Source organism: Galeopterus variegatus, unplaced genomic scaffold (assembly GCF_000696425.1).
Source record: "Galeopterus variegatus unplaced genomic scaffold, G_variegatus-3.0.2 Scaffold306, whole genome shotgun sequence".
NCBI classification, from domain to species: domain Eukaryota; kingdom Metazoa; phylum Chordata; class Mammalia; order Dermoptera; family Cynocephalidae; genus Galeopterus; species Galeopterus variegatus.
The window spans coordinates 240,154-261,226 of NW_007726417.1; the positions used below are offsets into that span (position 1 = coordinate 240,154).

General features: G+C 48.3%; 1 protein-coding gene across 1 annotated transcript in view; it reads right to left on the reverse strand.

The window, feature by feature from the left end:
- The window catches only part of GRIK5 (glutamate receptor, ionotropic, kainate 5), a 56,203-nt gene that overhangs the window by 14,731 nt on the left and 20,399 nt on the right, over nucleotides 1-21,073 (reverse strand). Inside the window, exons 12-15 of the mRNA XM_008567256.1 lie at nucleotides 19,128-19,331; nucleotides 2,856-2,972; nucleotides 2,575-2,684; nucleotides 1,882-2,055 (exon numbers count right to left, since the gene is read on the reverse strand). Of these exons, the coding sequence (XP_008565478.1) occupies nucleotides 1,882-2,055; nucleotides 2,575-2,684; nucleotides 2,856-2,972; nucleotides 19,128-19,331 (605 nt within the window). The remainder of the gene's footprint in view (nucleotides 1-1,881; nucleotides 2,056-2,574; nucleotides 2,685-2,855; nucleotides 2,973-19,127; nucleotides 19,332-21,073) is intronic.

Genomic DNA, 21,073 nt, shown 5'->3' on the forward strand with positions numbered 1-21,073 from the left:
AGATGTGATTAAGTTAAGAATCTTGAGATGGGAAGATGATCCTGCATTATCCAGGTGGGCCCAACAGAATCACAGGGGTCCTTATAAGTGGAAGAAGGAAGTCAGAGTCAGAGAGAGAGATTTGAAGATGCTATGCTATTGGCTTTGAAGATGGAGGAAGAGGCCATGAGCCCACGAATGCAGGCGGCTTCTAATAGTTGGAAAAGGCAAACAAAGGGATTCTCCCTTAGAGCCTCCAGAAAGAACCAGCCCTGCCAGCAACTTGATCTAGCCCAGTGAGATCTACTTCAGACTTCTGACCTCCAAAACTGTAGGAGAATAAATTTGTGTTGTTTAAATGTGTGGTAATTTGTTGCAGCAGAAACAGAAAACTAAGATGGGTATCATTTGAAATGATGCAAATCCAAAAACATTAAAAAATCAAGACTTAAGAGTTTGAAAGCCAGTGGACCAAGTGAATTGCAAACAAGTACCATACGAAAGTTAGTTCCACTTAGCTGGGAAAAGAAAAAAGCCTGCCACCCATTAGGGTTACTCTTGAATTAAACAACATCTTTGGGACATATTCTTTTGTTTTCTTTTCTTTTTTTAACATCAGTCAAGTGCAGTAGTGAGAAATGGGGGAAGAGTAGAATTTGGGACACATTCTTTGAATAAAATATGAAATCCAGTGTTTATTTATCTGTATACTTGTTTATCTTCGGCTCCTCTGCCTCTTGAAGGCAGAGATGGGACTGACTCTTCACCTGATAGCTGGGCCTGTGGATGGGGCTCAATAGGCATCTGTGGCATAACCATGGATGCGCAAATTCTGACCAGGAGTCGAAGAAGAAGCAAGCACTCCTCGAGAAGGCCAGATGCCTGGGATCACCCTGGAGAGGCTACAAAGGGCTGCAGAGCCAGGCTGGGCTCAGGCAGTGCTGAGGGCTGGCTGGCCTGGGGGAGGGAGCCCGGGTTCAGCCTGGCCCTGCCTATAGCTGAATGCACACACTTTAGCAAGTCACTCCTCTCTGGGCCTCAGTCTTCTAATCCATAACTTGGGGAGAATACTCCCTGTCCTAAGCATTTTTTCAGCTTTCTTTGGTTCTAATGAGGAAAAAGAGGTGAGAAGAGTTGTAGGAACTGCAACTAAACCGAGCTTCTATTTAAAACACCAGCTGACAAATGCAAATGCTTATGGAGGCCAAGCCAGAAAGTGACTGAAGTGGGGAGTATGGGGACAGAGCAGACACTGACAACAGGTGGGAACGCTGGCCGAGTGCTTCCAGAGCGCCCAGATTTTCAAGAAGAGACAGAAATCTGGATGTGTGAGTGAATGTGCCCAATATTTAAGTGCTGGCATCTAATTCCAAATTTTTTTAAACTGTGGGCCAGACATCATGAGTTGTCAGTGTCTGCCCTCTGACATGTAGCTTTTTGGGGCTTGTGTCTGAGGAGACTGGGTCCCTGTAGGACCTTAAGGGAGAATCTGGACAGTGAAGGCTGTTGCAGCTCATGGACGACCAGGACAAGGTCTAAGACAGCAACAGGTCCTGTTATGACTATATAAACCCTCGTGTCAGCACAAGGCTGCACAGCTCACAGAGCACTTTTCCATAAATAGCCTCACCGAATCCTTAGAGCTCTGAGAAAAATGAGTGTTTTTATTCCCATTTTTGAGATGAGTAGACTGAGGCATAGAGAGGGGATGTGGCCTACCCAAGGTCACACAGCTACTGAGTGGCAGAGCTGGGGCTCAGCTCTCTCCAACCAATGCCTTGTCACAGCTCTAGGTAGGGAACGAGGATTCCACCCAGGAGACTGCAGTAACCCCCAACTCTGCCCAGGCCTCAAATCAGTCCCTCCCCAGACCCAGGTGGGGGCAGACAGAAAGGTTCTCACCAGACTCCACTGACACAGCGTGTGGACAGTGCCCGGGGCATGATCTCCGAGCCCTGCTGCATGAAGCCCCCCACGGGGAACCAGAGACTGTTGCCCAGCGTGTACTGATTCTCCAGGATGTGGGGACGTGCCCGCAGGCATGGGTGTGGATTATACCACTCATAGGGGCTCAGCCTGTGGAGAGACATGGGGCAGGTGACAGGGCCAAGAACGAGAGGAAAGGAGAGAAACAGGAAGGAGACAGAGCCACCATGATCAGAAGAGAAGGGAGAGAGATGGAAAAGATCAAGAGATGGACAGAAACACACACAGAAAGAAGAGGTAGAAAGAGAAACAGATGGAAAGATAGAGGCAGAGATAGACACAGAAGAGGCAGAAAGAGAGAGAGAAACACACACACACACACACACACACACACACACACACACAGAGAGAAATAGAGAAGACGATGGAGGCAAAAGAGGAGAGACAGAAAGAACAGAAAGGGGAAAGACCCAGAGAGAGAACTACAGAGCAAAAGTCAGAGCCACAAGGGGGAAAGAATGAGATGGAAAGACAGGGCAAGAAAGGGAGAAAAGAGGGCACAGGAATCCTCACTCCCTGAAGTGAAGGACAAGGATGGTCCAGATGAGCAGCTTGGTCCCATAGGCCCAAGCTCATGCCTCCTTCTCAGGCAGCAGGCAGTAGACTCACCTGGCAGCCAGGAACAGGATGCAGCTGACAGCCAGGTAGGCAAGAAGCATGAAGAGCCACACAGCAGGGGAGAAGGGGTCCAGGAAGGAGAAGTAGCCAGGCTTGCGGCCCTGAGGGGAGAGGGAGTGAGACCCAGAGCCACACCTGACCTGGATGCCCAGCTCCTGTCCTCACCAGGGACCCAGGGACCTGACCAGCCCCTCCAAGATCCACTGGGGGTTCAGCTCCCACCTAGAGCCCCTGCCCCAGGCAAGCAGCCTACACCTCTGGGGGAACCATACCATGTGCACTCGGTAGAGGATGCTGATCCCCAGGGTCATGAAGGGTTTGGAGAAGTCGATAACCTTCTCACGCTCAGCTGTGATGGTGAATGCAGCCACAGCCAGGTCTGCCTTCTGCTGAGGGGAAACAGGGTCGGGGAAGAGTGGGGCAGAGAAGAAGACAGAGACAGGCAGTTAGAGAGCAACACACCGATAACAAGCCACTGAGAGAGAAGCAAAGAAGAGAGAGGACGGGGACAGAAGGGTCAGGAACCTGGACTGGCTCCAGGCGTCCATCCAAGCCTGAAATTGGGTCTTGTTTTCTCATGTCTGCTGTAAGAGCCTCCTCTGGCCTCTATCCTGCCCTCCTGCCCCCTCCTCCTAGCCCTGCTTTATAAAACACTCACCACCCCTACCATCTCCTCTGCCCATTGTGCAAACAGCCTGAGATTGGAGTCAAATTGCCCAGATGCTGACTCACTCCAGACCCTCTGTGGGCTTTGGTTTCACCTCTTGTCTTAACGATTAACAACAGCTAACATTTATTAAGCGCTTACTCTGTGCCAGGCTTCATGCTAGATAGCACTTTATGTAGATTATCTTGTACACTCCTCCTAACAGCTCCCTGAGGGCCACTACTAGCCCCATTTCATAGATGGGGAAACTGAGTCTGAGAGAGGCAAAGGCATTAGTGAGTAACAGCAGGAGCTGGGGACCATAAAGCAGGGACCTGACCTTTACTCTCCTGACGGCAGGCACTAGCAACCTAAATGTGCCCATGAACACTCTCAAGACACAGGACCAGTGCTCAACCGGAATAGTGACCTCAGTGAGGCTGCACATGGTTCCAAGTGGGGGACGGGTGCCTGGGGTCCAGGTCTGAAGTAGTGAAGGGTGGGTTGTGGGTGGGGTGGACCAGAGAAGGGTTTGGGTTGGGGCCTGGCTGGAGTACCTGGAATCCCTTTCGGAATGCACTGGCTGATCCAAAAGGGCCATCTCACTCTGGCCCGAGGAGACATTAGCTAGCCTTTGGCTGAGGGCTGAACACAGACTAGGAAAAGATCTGGCACATCACAGACCCTCCCCCACACAGAGACATGCACACACACTGCACTTGTGAGCTCTGCATGCAGTCACACCTGCACCTACATGCATGCCCAGATATAGGCCAACCCAGCAACACGGTGAATGCACGCAGCAGAGCAGACACACAAAAGGGGCACTCCCTAGCAGCACAGCATATGCCGTCATACACACATGGCACTCGCATATACATGACAGGACAGGCAGAGCAGGACACAAGGAGTGGGGAGCCCTGGCTCGGCCCCAGATTGCTGGGTGACCTCAGGCGGGAGCTTGTACATCTCTGGGCCTCATTTTGCTCCTCTGTGAAACAAGGGGGTTGGGGGTGATATCTCCCACAGCTGTCTCAGTCCTGGGGTGCGGACTCAGCTCCCAGGATGCTCCCTTCCAGGCACACTGACTCCAACCCCTAGGCCTCAACTGGGTCCCAGCATCGGGGTTGGAGATTGGGGGTGCTCCAAGCACAAATTCAAGCACAGACTTCCCCCTGGGGCTGAAATAAGAGCCAAGGTCCTGAAGGAGCTGAGGCTGAGAGCACACAATGTAATACAGGCTCAGACAGAACATGGGACATAGAGAGAGGACATAAGCCCTAGAAATGACAGAGAGGGTACAGGTCAGAGTATGTCCCCAGCCAGTGCAGAGATAACACAGGCCCTACCCAATCTACAGTCAGGGAGAGAGGGCACAAGCCCAAAACAGAACTTGTGGTTAGGAGAGGACACAGGTACCAGAGTACAACCCTGGATGAAAGAGAGACAGTCTAGGCCCAAAACCTAACCAAGTCAGGAACAGATGGCACAGGACCCAAACACAACCCAAAGTCAGTGAGAGATGACACAGGCCCAAAAGATAACCACAAGATAGAGAGAGGTGGTACAGGCTGAAAATAAAACCCAAGGTCAAGGAGAGAGCAGATGGGGTCACAATAGAATCCAGGGTCAAGAGAGAAGAGAGAGATCCTAAAAACAACTCCTCACTGTCAGGAAGAGAGGACACAGACCTTAAAGATGAAACAAGTGCAGAGAAAGATGGCACAGGTTAAACAACTAATGCAGGGTGAGAGAGAGATGGCACCAGCCCCAAAGCATGCTCTAGAGGCAGCAATGTGTGGCAGGGGCCCAACAAATGGCTGGTTTCTGAGAACATCTTTGGGAATTCCTGGGTGTTGAGACTAAGGAGTGTTTACCCTCTTTCTTGTGCACTCACCACTTTCATGACTAGAATGTGAATTGTCGTGGGAATAATCACAGCTAATATAGGAATCCTATTTTTATGCCCTCACGGAAGGTCTGTCCTGGCAAGGCCCTCCACAGTGGCCCAAGTCCCCATCTCAGGAGGATGCAGCGGCCTTTCGGACAGCTGGGGGGAGAGTGGCCAGGAGCTTGGGACCCCAATTCCCCCTGCAAGCCTGCAGGGCTCCCCATCCCTTGCTAGCTCTCTAGCCTCCTCACTTACTCCTGAGGCCTTGCCACAGGCCAGACACCGAGGCTGGGCCCTGCTGCTTCTCTTTCCAGTAGCAAGGGCAGCAGCTCTTCTCCCCAAACACTCGCATCTCTCTCCACCTCTACCACCAGGCCTAGGCCACTGGAATCTCTCTCCTGACAACGCCCTTGCCTACTCACCAGCCCCCTCTGCCGCCACTCATAACCCCCGCAATTCACTCTCCACATATAAACCAAAGGGTTATTTAAAGTTTTGTTTAAAATCTGTCGTGGCTTCCCATGGCACCTAAGATGAAACCCTTTCACGGCCAAGGCCCCTACATGACCTGAGCCCCATCTGCCTCGCCGGCCTCATCTCATGCGCTTTCCTCTCACCCACTCTTCTCCAGCCACGCTGGCCTGCTTTATGCTCGTCAACACAGCAGGCCTGTTCCCCACCTCAAGCAGCGTCCAGACCCTACCTCACCCCCACCCCAGGGTCCTCTCTCTCACCAGTGCCCATTACCCTGTTCTATATCCTTAGAATGACTGGAGATGATCTTGCTTGTTTGCTTAGTGACGGGCTGTCTCCCCTTCTACATTACAAGCTTCTCGCCTGTCTGGTTCAGTGGGGCACCCTGGGGCCTACACAGAGTAGGTTCCCAACAAATACTACTTGGTTTTGATCAAGTCCAGCCTCTCTGAATGGCATCTAAGGTTGCCGATAGCTCCCTCACAACACTGCTGGGCCACTCACCACCCCTTTGTCTCATGCCAGCTTTTATCTGGCCACAGTACCTTTGAGCGTGCCACTCCCTTAGCCTGAGGTGACCCCTCTGCCTGGCAGAGCTGGATCCCACCCATCATTCCAGGGACCTTCATGACTTCCCTCCTCTGGGAGGCCTTCCATGGACCCCCCACCCACCGCACCCCCACCCTGACACCACTTGATCTCAGCATTTAGTTCAATTTGGAAAATATATGTTTGCTTCTCTGCCTCTGCTACTAAACTATGGGCCGTTCAAACTCAGGGCCATCTCAAAGCAAGATCTGCTGCATCTCACCTCCCATCCTCCTCTGCTGAAAACCGGGAATGTCACTGCCACAGAGACCTCTCCTCTCCTGGTGCTATAATAGAACCCCATGAAGGTCAGATGCTTGCTCGTCCACAGCACTTATCCTGTGTAGCCACTGTTCCAAGGTTTTCCCTGGAGTAGCTCATTTGGTCCCTGTGCAGAGGGACCACCATTCCCACCATTCCACATGCAAAGAAACTGAGGCATAGAGAGGTTAGGTGCCTCGCTTTAGCTGACCGATGGATTTGGAACCACTTTACCTGTCTGGTGCCCCCACCCCTTCATGACTGGGGGCATCTGAGTTCAGGTCAAAGTGTGAGACTCCTCCCTGGATCCCAGGGAGTTCAGGACTGAATGACAGGAGGAGTGAGCAAATCCCTGCACTTTCAACAAACTCGCAGCAACCTCAGCCTCCACCCTCTCCCTCAACACTGCTCTGCATCCAGTCTTACCCAACACCACCTCAGGCAGAAGCCAGGGAGTTGTCTTTCATATGTCCCTCTCCCTCACCCCTCACTGCATCCATCCTCAAGCCCTCCTAATTCTGCCCCCCAAATCACCTCTGGAATTGAGTCATTCTCCTCTCTGCCTCCACTTGCCCACCCCTGCCCAGGCCACCGTCTATGACTACAAAGCTGGTCCCTGCCTTCCAGGCCATTCAGCTGGTAGCTTAACGGATCCCAATAAACTACAGTCTGGTCACAACACTCCCATGCTTAAATGCTGCAATGACTCCCATTGTTCTTAAACTATCACCCAATCTCCTCACCTGGCCCCATGAGGTCCTGCCCCACACCTGTCCCTCCATGAGACCCTGTCCCACACCTGGCCCTCCATGAGGCCCTGCCCCACATGTGGCCCTATGAGGTTCTGCCCCATCTGGCCCCTACAACCTCGCCCACCTCATCCCCTGCTATCTTACCCTCTATCCTTACATTGCAGCCACTCTGCCCTTTCCATTTGTTCATTTGTTCGTACATTCATTCACCTGCTCGACAAATATTTCCCAAGTGCCCTCCATGGGCCAAGCACAGTTTTAGCTTTGGGAATGAAGCAGTGACTATAAACATACAACGTCAGGTAGTGACAAGTGCTATGATGAAAAATAGGGCAAGGCAACAAGATAGTGACTGGCAGAAGATGCTGCTCTGGACACACTTCCAGTTGTGAGGAAATCTTATTTGAATACAAATGTAAAGGAAGTGGGGGGTGAGGCAGAAGATCTGGGGTGAAAGTTCCAGGCTGAGGGACAGCCCCTAAGGTGGGAAGTGGCTTGCAGCATTCAGGGAGATTGAAGCAGAGAACGAGGGGGAGGAAATGCAGCAGGGTGGGACTAGAGCCTGAAGGGAACTGTGGGCCATGGAAAGGGGCTGGATTCTGTTCCCAGGGCATCAGAGTTTGGGGGGTGAGGGGACAAGCAATGATGATGTGATCTGGAACAGATCACAGGTACAAGAGTGGATGCAGGGACCAGGGAGCCAACTGAAGAAGTCCATGGAGACGCTGGAGGCAGGACTAAGTGGTGGCAGTGGTGGTGGTCAGATTTAGGTTTCATTCTGTAAGTAGGACAGAAGAATCCTTAAATGCTGCTAGCTCCTTGTAGGCTCCTCTCAGAGCCTCTGGAACCCCCTTCCCACCTTCTCCTCACTCTTTATTTCCAGCAGAAACACCTATTTCTTAAAGAAGACTTCCCTACCCTGACATATTCCCCCACCCCCACTCCAACAGGACCCTGGCGGTTATTTAATCTCTTGAATAAAATCAGGAAGAATTGAATGATGAGCCACTGTAGAAATGACAGGGGTGTCGTCTAAATGCCCAAAAGCCAATCAAAGCACTTGTGATTGTCCCTTAGCTCCAAACCCGCCCTTTACACCCAGCTCTGTGCAAACCACATTCCTGCTTTGTCAGCCATTCCCTGCCAGACTCTGCCAACAGGAGGCGCTAAAGGGAGGCTGCAAGTCTGAAAGAGGGAGAAAGGATTGCTCCTTCCAGTCTACTGCCCAACCCCTGCCACTCTCTGCATGTCCTGGCAGCAGATGAATCCAGTTTGCAGCTTTCCAACACTTATAGAACCGGCCTCATCCAGCCCCTTTCAGGGACACCAGTGCCAGCCAGCGAGTGCTTCTCCTCAGGGTCTGAGTGTCACCTCCACAGGGCCCTTCTAAGTTTCAAATAGTTTCTGCTCTTTCCCTTTGTTCCTTCAGAACTAGGGATGTGGCGACTTCCTGCGTGCTATTCCATCACACCTGAGAGCAAGGGTGGGCAAACTATGGCCTCAGGCAAAGTCCAGCATCTGCCTGCTTTTGCAAATAGAGTTTTGTTGGCACACAGTCACAGCACTAGTTTACCCATTGTCTGTGACTGCTCTCCACACAACAGAAGAGCTGAGTAGTTGTGACAGTATGGCCTGAAAGCTAAAGATATTTACTCTCTGGCCCTTTACAGAAAATGTTGGCTAATCCCTGACTTGGAGTTTTCTTTTTTTTTTTTTTTTTTTTTCCTTTTGGCAGCTGGCAAGTTCAGGGCTCACACCCTGGACCTTCTATGTTATTAGCACCACACTCTAGCCAACTGAGCTAACCAGCCAGCCTGGAGTTCTCCTTTTATCCTCTCAATTATCTAGTTAACAAGTTTGGGGCTGACCAGTTAGCTCACCTGTTAGAGCGTGGTGCTGATACCACCATGGTCAAGGGTTGTACCACCCAGCCACCAAAAACAAAAACAAAAAACAAAAAACTTTATACCTAGAAAATAATTTTCTTCATTCAAATAGCTGGCCCAGCTAGTCTCCTGGCAGGACCTGACTAATGCAGAAATGACACCAGGTCATGATGGGAACCCAGGCCATGTGGTCACTCATGGGCATGGGCAGGTGTTTGGTCTCTAGCAGGGCCCAGTAACCAGCCAGGAGCAGTAACAACAGGAGAATAGTTACTGTAGAAGATGGCATGGGTTTGTTTCAAAACTCTAGAGGTCTGCGCCATGAGTCACCTATCGGTGCCCGCTTAAGACTCCATATAGCACCCCTATTTGCCGCCAATACTTTGCAAACCTCTGGATCTGCTGGGTCATAAGGCTCAGGTGGCAGATCAGCTTGCACACAGCCTGGACTTGCTGCAGAGCCTTCGTGTGCTCTGGACCTCACTCAAAATGAAAAGCATTATGGGTTGTTTGGGAAGTAAATGGATTGAAGTAGCACACTCCAATGTAGTATAAGTTGCCCCCAAAATCCAAAAACCCACCAAATGTCACCAGCAGCAACCAAACAGCGCTACCCCTCCCTCCGTCACCTCTCACCACGCTCCCCCCCCCAGCAGAGGCCTGAGTCTCAGCTCTATGGTGCTCCTACTCTGAGTTTCTAAATTTTAATCTTTTCAACCTCTTCCCCTGGACCCCTCAGCCCTAGGGGTGGTAGCTGCTTCCTGCAGCTGCTACCTTCGTGACCCTTTAGTTTTCTTTTTACTCTTTCAGTTAGCTGGTTAACAACTTTACATCTAGTTAACAATTCTTCATATTAAATTCTCTCTGTCAAATAACTGATGTGATTCTATTCAAGTAAATGGCGCATTTTTTGTCTCCAGACTGGACCCTGACAGACTGACCTCAGTGGAGTGTTTACTGCCCACCCCACTTACAAAACTGCTTCCTGCTCATCAGATCTCATCAGCATAATGTTGTCGATGTAGTGCATCTATGTGACACTGTGTGGACTGTTGAGATCAAGTTCTCTGCAGCCTACATTATAGAAGAGAGTGGGAGAGCTGACGTCACCCAGAGGCAAGACTGTGAAGATATGTATGTACTCTTGACTTCTGGTAGTTCTTGGAAATTGGTATGAAGAAAAAACATTTGCCAGGTCAGTAGCACACACTAGCTACCAAGGCTTGTGTTGATTTGCTCCGGTAAGGATACTTCATTTGGAATAGCAACTGGGGAGTCACCACCTGATTATGCTGACAATAATCCACAGTCATTCTCCAAGATCCATCTGCCTTCTGCACAGGCTAATGGGCTAGTTGAATGGGGACAGGATCACTACCCCTGCTTCTTTCAAGCTAATGGTGACACTAATCTCTGCAATTCCTCCAAAGGATGTAGAATTGCTTTTGAAGTACTATCTTGGGAAAGACAGGGAGTTCTAGGGGCTTCCACTTGGCTGTTTTACCAAAAGGGCCCTAACTCCATAGGTCAGTGCACCAATGTGGCATCCTGTCAGTTGCCATTTAGGTCTATTCTAATTATACAGCCAGGAACTGGGAATCTATTCTGAGTTGAACTTGGGCTCAGACTCCATCCATCACCTAACCACATAAGTCCCACTGTGGTCCACCAGTCAAAGCAGGAAAAACCAAAATGATTTGCCATCAGCAAAAATGACAGGGGATTGCCTATAGTTAAAAGCCGATCAAAACACTCAGTGCTGAATTAGAGGAGTGAAGGAGAGGGAATGGGGGAATGGGAGAGATTGGACAAGGGGCATAAAGAATAATTATGATTTGTAACAATATATATGCTAGTAATATTGATTTAATCAACATATCTCAATGTTCAACCCCCAAAATATGTATAATCAATTTTGATTCAATAAATAAATAAAATAAATTAATAAAAAAAACCACTCAGTGCTGAAACAATTGCATAGAAACTAGTGTAGTTTTTCTGGAAAGCAATTCAACAATATATAACAAAAGCCATAAAAGGAGTCTTCCTCTTTCACCAGTCATTCTATTCAGTGAATCAATCCTAAGAAAATAAGCTGTAATGCAGGCAAAGCTTTTGTGCAAAGATGTTTGTTTATGGTTGTTTATAACAGCACAAACAAAAACACCTGGAAACTAAATACAAAAAATGGCTAAATAGTTTATAGTACATCCATATGGGGATTAAAATACAGTCATATAACATTCTGTTCAGGTTAAAACAATAAGACAATATTTTTGGCCTTTCAGATTGGCAAAGATTTTTTTTAAAAAGATTGATAATAATGACTGTTGGCAAGAGTATGGGAAATTTGACATCCTCATGCACTTTTGGTGAGAATATAAATTAATGGAATCTTTTTGAACAGTCATTTGGCAGTATATACTTTTAAAAAATCCATACCCTTTGACCCAGCACCTCCACTTCTTGGAACTTATCCCTCAGGAACACTCCCACAAGTCCACAGGCCAAGTTTATTGGCTATGCCAGCAAAAACTGGAAACCATGCAAATATCCATCAATATGAGATGAGTTAAATAATTCACACTTCAGCCACACAATGGAATCCATACGTCTCCACTTAAATTTCAAATAGGTATCTCAAGTGATCCATGTCCAGAGATAACTCTTGTTTCCTGACCCCACCAAACTGCTCCTCCCACATCTTCCCCATGGTAGAAACCAGCCTCACCATTCACCCAGCTGCCCCAGCAAAACCCTGCAGTCACCACTCCCTTGTGCACATCCAGTCTGGCAGCAGCCCTTCACAGCCACACTCAAACAAGCCCAGGCCAACATCCTCTCTCATCCATAACTTCCAATAGCCTCCTAAATAAATGGACCATCCTGTTTCTACTCTTGTCCCACTACAGTTACTCTCAAGAAAGCAAATAACTTAAAAATCAGATCCAGGTGGTCCATCTATAGAATGGGATATTATTCACCCATAAAAAGGAATGCAGTACTGATATACACTACAACATGGATGAACATGCAGAGTGAAAGAAGCCAGACACAAAAGGCCACATATTAGATGGTTGCATTCATATGAGGTATCTATAGTAGGTAAATCCATGGAGACAAAAAGATTGATGGTTGCCAGGGGCTGAGGGAAGGAGGAGGGGGAATGGGTAGTGACTTCTTAATGGGTATGGGGTTTTCTTTTGGAGTGATGAAAATGTTTTGGAACTAGATAGTGGTGGTGGTTGCACAACACTACGAATGTACTAAAAACCACTGAATTATACCCTTTAAAATGGTTAATTTTATGTTATATAAATTTCATCTCAATAGAAAGGAGAAAAAAAATAGATCATGGCACATTCCTTGCTTAAAACCTTGCAATGGCTTTGCAACACTATGAAAATAATATCCAAATTCCTTAACAGCATCTGTGAAGCCCCGTGATCTGGGCCCTGCTCTTGGACCTCACTGCCCCCCATATCAACTCATGTGCTCCTTTCAAGGATTTATACTTATGAGTCCTCTACCTGGAAAACACTTCCCCCAGACCCATCCATTAATTCAGCAAGTATTTACTGCTTGGTAAATACTTGGATTTCGAGGATTTATACTTATGAGTCCTCTATCTGGAAAACACTTCCCCCAGACCCATCCATTCATTCAGCAAGTATTTATTGCTTGCCTGCTGGGTATAAGACTGTTCCAGGTACTGGGGATATGGAAGGGAGGAAAACAGACAAAACCCCTGCCATGAAGCCCTTCCTAGTTGGTCTTCTCAGGGGTGTCTGCTTTACCTCATTAAGGTCTCTTCTCAAACACTACCCAACCACCTTGTCCAAAACAGCATCCCTGTACCAGAAACTTTTTATCTCCTTACCCTGCTTGATTTCTATCCGTAATGCTCCCAGCCACTAGGGATATTAATATGTTCACTGTCAATTTCTCCACCTGAATGTCCACATCAGAAGAGCAGTACCAGAAACTTTTTATCTCCTTACCCTGCTTGATTTCTATCCGTAATGCTCCCAGCCTCTAGGGATATTAATATGTTCACTGTCAATTTCTCCACCTGAATGTCCACATCAGAAGAGCAGGGAGAGAGAAAAAAATTTTTTAAATAAAAAAAAAGGAAGGCAGGGAACATGTCTCTTCCATACATGGCTGGAACAGAGCCTGGCACATAATAGGGGCTCAAGAAATAGTTATTCAATAGGCAAATGACTAAATGTAGTGGTTTTTAAAAACAAGGCAGATCTATATGTACTAACACAAAGACAGCCAAGATATAAGTGAAAAAAAGCAAATTACACAACAATATGTACAGTAGGATACCATTTTTGCAAAAATAAAATTTAGAAAAATTTAAATGCATACATGTATTAATGAATGTATAGAAAATGAGTTGGAGGAACTGCTCCACACTCATCACAGTGGTTGTCTCTGAGGTATGAGACCATAATTCATATCCAGTGTTCCTACCATCTGTACCAGATGACTTTGTATCACTTTGTATTACATATGCAAAAAGAGAAAATAAAGGGATTGCTTTTAAATTTCTTATGAAAATATTTGATGGTAGGCAGAAATGCTTACAATTTTTTGATTCACATACACACATATTCACACTACTTTTGTGCAAAATGAAATAATACTTAGTACAAATACTATTTTATAACCTGAAACACAATATAATGTAAAATTCTGAATCCTGTATTTAAAATTTTTTCACACAAAAATGAGATGAATTTTTTAAAGCATAAAACAGAGGTATTGTGTGGTGATATTCTTTTCTGTGTTTTACACAGTGAGTAAAAATTTTAGAATTGAAAGACAAATACAACATGTTATTTGAAAATTCCAATCTAGAGGAGTTGGTGCAACCCCAGGAGACAGGATTGGATAGGGAGTGTAAGCAAGAAAGTTGAAGTCAGCTACTGTGTGCTCAGCCGAAGAAAAACTGTGCTGGGGTGTGTCTTCCATTAGATGGAGAGAATTGGGGACAGCCATTTCTATTTTGGGGGAGATAGCTTTTCTATATATAGACCCCTTGACAGAATCACTCACTCACTCATTTGACACTAATTTATTGGGCACCTACTGTGTGCCAGGACCTGTGATGAGGACACAGAGCTAAGTAGACAAGTTCCCTCCCCCAGGGTGAGAATGTCATAGGAGAGGTAGGTGGGCATTGTCTTAGTCATGACAGCACCTGTATCCTGTGCTGATCTCATCTGTCCTGTGTGATCACCCTCCAAGTTAGGGGTCATTACTCTCCATTTTAGGGAACACTGAGACTCAGGGGAGCCACCTGCCTGCAGGTCACACAGCCAGTAAAGATCAAGTCCAAATACGAACCCAGGGCTGTCTGACTCCAAAGCCCATGTTTCTAACCACATTCCTATACATATCACCTCACTAAAGATGACCATCAGTAGTGACCTATGTGACAGACATGTACCAGGCTCTTCACAAATGCTAATTTAATCTCCCCAAAACCCTGTGAGGGATGTAATAGCCCCACTTCAAGAGGTTCAGAGAGATAAGTGGCTTGCTAGGGATGATGTGGGAGCATAGGGAGCCTAAAGGCGGCTCTACTTGGCTCCTAACCTGTGTGCTGCTGTAGTGGACACAGTGGAGACCACCCAGACTCTCCTTCCAAGTTGGGGCATTCACTGCCTCAGCTGCCCAGGGTGTTGGTGGAAGAGAGTCCCCTGGCCCAAGGTCCTGACCCTCCCCAAGGACAGCCCATGTCCAAAGACATGTCAGTGGGGAGAGTAAAGGTCGTGCCCTCTTACCTCAGGGGGGTGTCTCCAATGGCCATCCCAGATCCAGAGCTGCCTGTTGGGGTGGCTGAGGCTGTCACAACTGCGTTGCAGCTCAACTCTTCCCTCTGCTTAAGCCTGCTTCTTCTGCTCCCTCACAGTGTGGGTTTTCAAGGGCACCCCAACATACCTCCTGCCTGTAAACCTCCAACTCAGGGTCTGCTTCCTGGGACCCCTAAGACACCTGCTCTGCTCTTGAGGACAAGGCTGGAAGGTGCAGACTTTATCCTGAGGGCCCTGGGGGGCTGCAGCTAAAGCATACAAGTGACAGGTCAGACTTGCTGTAGAACAATCCTACTGGAGGACAAACTGGGGCTCAGAGAGAGCTGAGGCCAGGAGGCCAGAGAGGGGAGGGGCCAGAATTCATACCTTGGCAGTGATGGCAGGGAACAGAAGGCCAATTCCAGCAGGGGCCACTGGGTGGAATAAATGGACCAGAATTGGAGACTGGCCAAGGAGCCCTGTACCTGGCCCAGGAGGGAAGAGATACAGTACCTGACTGGGGAGGATGCTGGTGCTCTGGGCTGTCTTCCATCTGAAAGTCCCTCACCAGCTCTGGGCCAGCCTGCTGGAGGCTCGCCTTTGCTCCCCTAGTTACCAGCCAGGTGGCCTGGACATGCTGCTACTTTGGTGTTTCACTCTATGCGTTTGAGAAAATAGGGCTAATATCAGTCCCTCCCTCGTTGGGTGGCCATGAGGAGTCAAGGAGTGAATACAAGTCAGAAAGCTCAGACAAGGGCCTCGCACAGCAGGCATGAGCACTTGATCGATGTTAGTGAGCATTATCCCAATTCCTCCACACTTCCTGGAAAGGGAAGGGGCCCTGGGTAAGACATATCTGGCTGCAGCCATGTGTGTCGGGGCAGATCCCTTCATTGCTGAGCCCCAGTTGTTGCATTGCTAGAAGAGCAGTGATCCTCTGGGCCACGAAGAGTTGTTATGAGAAGTAAGTTAAGTAACACGTGAAAAGTTCCTGGCACGTCGTGTGAAGTCAACAAACAGTGGCTGCTGCTGTTGTGTTGCTGGTTGTAATTCTTTCCATGCAGCTCGGCACAGGTGGCCATCTCACAGCAGGCAGCTCTGACTCAGCAAGGCCAAAGCCTGCCCATCCTCGGCACTCCCAGACTGCTCCTCCTCCAGTGTTCTCTCCCTAAATGTCATTGTGATCGCCATTACCCAGCTGCCCGAGTCAGACACAGGAGGAGCACCAAGTCCTCTCTCCTGAGCCCCCCACCCCAGGCAGCCACCAAGCCCTGGGGCTCTGCAGCTCCTCCCCTAGTCTCTACTTCTCCTATCCCCTAGCCCAAGTCCCACCTCATGCATCACCCCTCAAAAAAAATCCCCTTTGAGGGCATCCCATGCACCTCCTGCTGAGGCCCAAACTCTTTAACCTGCTTAGTAAGAGCAAGGCCAGGGCTGGCTTATTCTCCACTGTATCAACAGCACGGGGCCCAGTATACAGTAGCCACTTAGCAAATACTGGCTGGATGGAGAATGGATGAACACATAAATGTATGTATGTGCTGGCCATGCCAGTAGAAATAATGACAATAACAGTAATAGAAATAGGACACATACCTGTAGCACCCACTGTACACCAGGCCTTGCTCTAAGTTCTTTAGGTGGATTAATCCATTTCATGTTTACAACCCTACATGCTATGGGCTGTTATTTTCCAAGTTGTACAACTGAAGAAACTATCTACAGGGAGATTAAGTAACTTGCCCAAGGTCACATGGCTAGTGCACAGCAGGGCCAAGATTCAGACAGACTCAGGATTACAATCACAGCAACCCATCAAAGAAGCTGGTTGCTGTGCTTTGCTCGTCCCAGGCCCCAAGTCCTCTCACCATCGCCACGGGACAGGCCCCAAGGCACAAAGGTTAAGACTCTTGCCCAAGGTTAGGCAGCTGTGCATAAGGACTTTTCCAGATGGCTCCTTTGCTGATGAAGAAACTGGCGTCCAGTTTACAGTGACTTTAGTTGGGGGGCTACTCCCCTGGAGCCTGCTTATTTCTGCGGGCCCCAATGAGGAAATTCCAGAGCCTATATGACTGAGGACTGGAAACAGGTCATGGGGAAGCCTACCAGTTAGGTAGGCACAGGACCTCAAGCTCTGGGACTCCTCACCTCCTATCTCATCAGGTACCTCTTCAGGTTTCAGGACTTAAAACCCAACCTGGAGCAGAAGCTTTCAAACCTAGGGCCTGCCTCTACTAGAGCGGTTCTGGCAGCTCTGCTTTTGTCCAGAGTTCTATTTTCTTTTTTTTCTTTTTATTTATTTTTTTTTTTGGTGGCTGGCCAATACAGGGATCAGAACCCTTGGTGTTATAACACCATGCTCAAACCGACTGAGCCAACCAGCCAGCGATGGGAGTCTTCAACTGAAAAAAAAGTTCGGTGTCCTAAGGGATAAATGTCCTTGTCAAGAGTAATAGATTGAATTATGTCCTCCCAAACTCCCTGAAGCTCCCAACTTTTATGTATTAGAAACTTAGTCCTCATTGTGACTGTTAAGAGGGTGGGAAATCCTATTATGGTAATTGAAAGGTGGAGCCTTGAAGAGGTGATTGGATTGTAGGACTGTGCAGTAGAATGGATTAAAAATGGTGGTCAGGGGCATGGTTCTGAGGGCTTTAAAAGAAGAGGAGAGTCTGTCTCTCTCTCTTGGCTCTCTCTGCTTCCACCATCTTGCAATGTGAGGCCCCTGGGTCACTGTTGTCACCAACAGATGGACTTTGGACTTTCCAGCCTCAGAAACTATCAGGAATAAGTTTTACTTTCTTTACAAATCACCCAGTTTCAGGTATTTTGTTATAAGCAACAGAAACAGACTAACACATCAAGCAAAGTGGCCTTCTTGTGTCTACTCTGGTGACATTCAGGGGCTTAGATGCAGTAAATTCTGGCATGGGAGAGACAGAAGGGTGAACATCTCCTCTGTGCTCAGTCCAATGTCAAGGCCACCCTGACTATATTCCCTGCTCTGCACACCAGCTCTTGGTGTGTCCTGAGCAGGGGCCTATTTGTCCTGTCTCTGGGCATTTGCCCACTTACTTTCTCCCACCTGGAATAAAAAGAGGAACTACAATGAGCCCCCACTCTGTGCCAAGCAATGTGTGAGGTAATTGTCCCTATACAGCCCTCACTACTGACCTGTAAGGTATTATTATCCCCATCTTAGGGAGGGGAAAACTGAGGTTCAGAGAAGAGAAACGACTTGCCTAAGGATTCAAATCCAGGTTGGTCTGACTCCAAAATATTCTTTCCATGACACCCCTGCCCACCACCTCCCACAGCCCTGCCTCTCCTCCCTCCTGACCTTCATCCAAATTCTGCCCACACTCAGGCCCAGCTGGTTCTTCCGGTGCACCCCACTCTCTCATACACACACACACCCACCTTTGTAATGCTGTTTCCTCTCTTCCAAATATATTCCTCTCTTCTCATATCCCCTTCACCTTGCTGACTCCTTCACACTCTTTGGGAATCAGTTTGGGCATCACCTCTTCTACGAAGCCCTCCCTGGATTCCCTGGCTAGGTCAGGAGCCTCCTCTGAGTCCCTCCTCTGACTTTCCACCATCACAGCCCAGATGGCTCTGTATTGTGGTCATTCACTTTTCTGTACCATAAAGAGACTCTAAGCTCTTGGGTGTAGGATCCAGGTCCACCACACTCAAAGCTATATCTGGTGCCCAGCAAGGGGCAAGGCACATAGTAGGTGCTCAATATATACCTACTGAATGAGTGAGTTCAACAGGCAGCTAGCCCTCAAAGTCTGCAATGTTCCAGGACCTCCCTGGCAGATGCCAGGCATAGCACACAAACAAGGTGCAATCTCTCCTCTCAATCCTGCGTCCTGCAGGAAGCCTCCCTTGACTGACTCAGGCCTTTGCTTGATTCCCACTCCATTCTCTTTCTTTCACTCAACAAATCTTTGAGCACAGGCAAAGCCAAGGGGGTGTGAGGGGGCATTTCGCAAAATGGGACAAAGGAGGCAGTGCACTGCCACTCTTCTCCCATTATGCCCCTTGACACTCACCAGGCACAGGTATCCAGCGCACCATCAGCAAGGTTGGTATGAGGAGCCCTTAATGACTCTTTCCTCTCCTGCTGTGTGCCCGGCTGGTTCTGAGGCTCAACTGGCTGCCTGCTTGTCACCACCTCCACCCCCGCCTGCCCGGTCTATGGTGCTTTCTCCAGTCCCAGCCTGGCCATACCCGGTTGATGAGCTCGCCAACCATGCCTGTCCAAGAGCCATTGGGTTCAGGCGCCCCGTACAGACCATCTTCCACCAACCGTAGGCGGTAGCGGAAACGCAGCAGTTCGGCCAGCTCCCGAAGCATGTCCACACAGAAGCCCTCAAAGCGTTCGTTCCCCGACAGAGCCTGGAAGTTAGGCCTGCGCATGACATATGGGTTCTCCTGGGTGGGCAGAGAGAATAGGAGTCAGAGATTGGGCACTTGGGGCTGGTCCGGGGATCCAGGGGCCCAGACCAAGCAGGTACAGCAGGAATCTGCTCGCAGAGTGGAGATGATAGATTCACTGCACACGTTCCCTGCTTACAAATGATCAGAGTGGGCAACAGACCTGAAAGTCAGGGAGAAAGTGTGTAGACCATGCCAGCCCCTAGCAGATTGCAGGGAACCATTTTAATCCACCAGCCAACCTGATGTTCACTGATTTCAAGCTCAAATGCCTACAAGGGTGGAAGTAACTTCAGAGTGAATCAAACTGGATGGAGCTTGTGCCAAACTGGAACAAGGACTTTCAAACTTTTATTACAACCCACTGTAAGAAATACATTTTACCTTGCAACCCAAGTCACACACACACACACACACACCCCACACACATGTGTAACTAGACTTACTTCCATAAAACAGTCTTTGCCCTTAGTGACTATGGGCAATATTTTCTATTCTGCTTAATTTCATTTTTTTACAGCGCCAGTAGAAACTCATTAAACCAACTTCATGAGCCACCAATGGTCAAAGAGAGTATCCCCCACTAGGATTTAGCTCTAGCTCAATTCTATCATGAGGGAAGCAGGCTTGAGATGCCAGATGGTATAATTTCAAGAGAACTTGGAAACCTAGATTATTTTGTAAAATCTCCTGATTATAAATGTTAGCAACTAATTTAAATTCCAGTACTGACTTTCTAAAAAAAATGCTTTACAGGCCAAAGAATCACACCTGCCAGTGTGCAATCTCTAGCCTACAGCTGGCTTGCTATGTTGATGCTTTTTTTTTTTTTTTTTAAGATGACTGGTAAGGGGATCTTAACCCTTGACTTGGTGTTGTCAGCACCACGCTCACCCAGTGAGCCAACCGGCCATCCCTATACGGGACTTGAACCTGTGGCCTTGGTGTTATCAGCACCGCACTCTCCCGAGTGAGCCATGGGCCAGCCCAATGCTTATTTCTGAAAGGTTCAAGCAAACTGACCCAAAGAAACAAAAGCAGAGAGAACATTTCAAGAGCAAGTAAGATGAAGATGATGGTTAATAAAAAGGAAAAGTTGTCCTGACACAGTAATGGTCTTAGTGGTTGTTTGTATAGTGTCACGTTGGCCTAATGAACAAAAGGACTTAGGAAACATCCACGGGAGAAGAACTTTAGTAATATATCTACAATGGTCCTTGTGTATTGAGCAATGCCATGTGTGTGTCCTCTTGGTTACATCCCTTGGTTAATTCCTAACAGTGACCTTATTAGACTCATTTTACACATGTGGACCCTGAGGTTCACAGAGGTCAATTAAACTCTATCACTTCTCATTCATTCAACACAGAATTAATTACTGAGCTCTGTGGTAGACGTGGCCACAACATTTGCTGCTTCTCACATTAACAGATGGAGTCCATTTCTTTTTGATCCAGACTCCTTGCATCTGAGCCATCCTTGTGATTTGCTTTGGCCAACAGAATGTGGGAGAAGTGATGTTGTGTGAATTCCAGGGCCTCGGCCTTCAGAGAAGTCTCTTGGGACCACTGTGTAAGGAAGCCCAGGCCAGTCTACTGGAGGATGGGTGAACTGAGGCATGCCAGCCAATCGTCAGCACCAATGGCCATTCTGGACCTTCCAGCACAGTCTAGCCACCAGCTGAATGTAGCCTCAGTGAGCCCAGGTGAGACTGGCCAAAAACCTGTTAACCTGTAGAA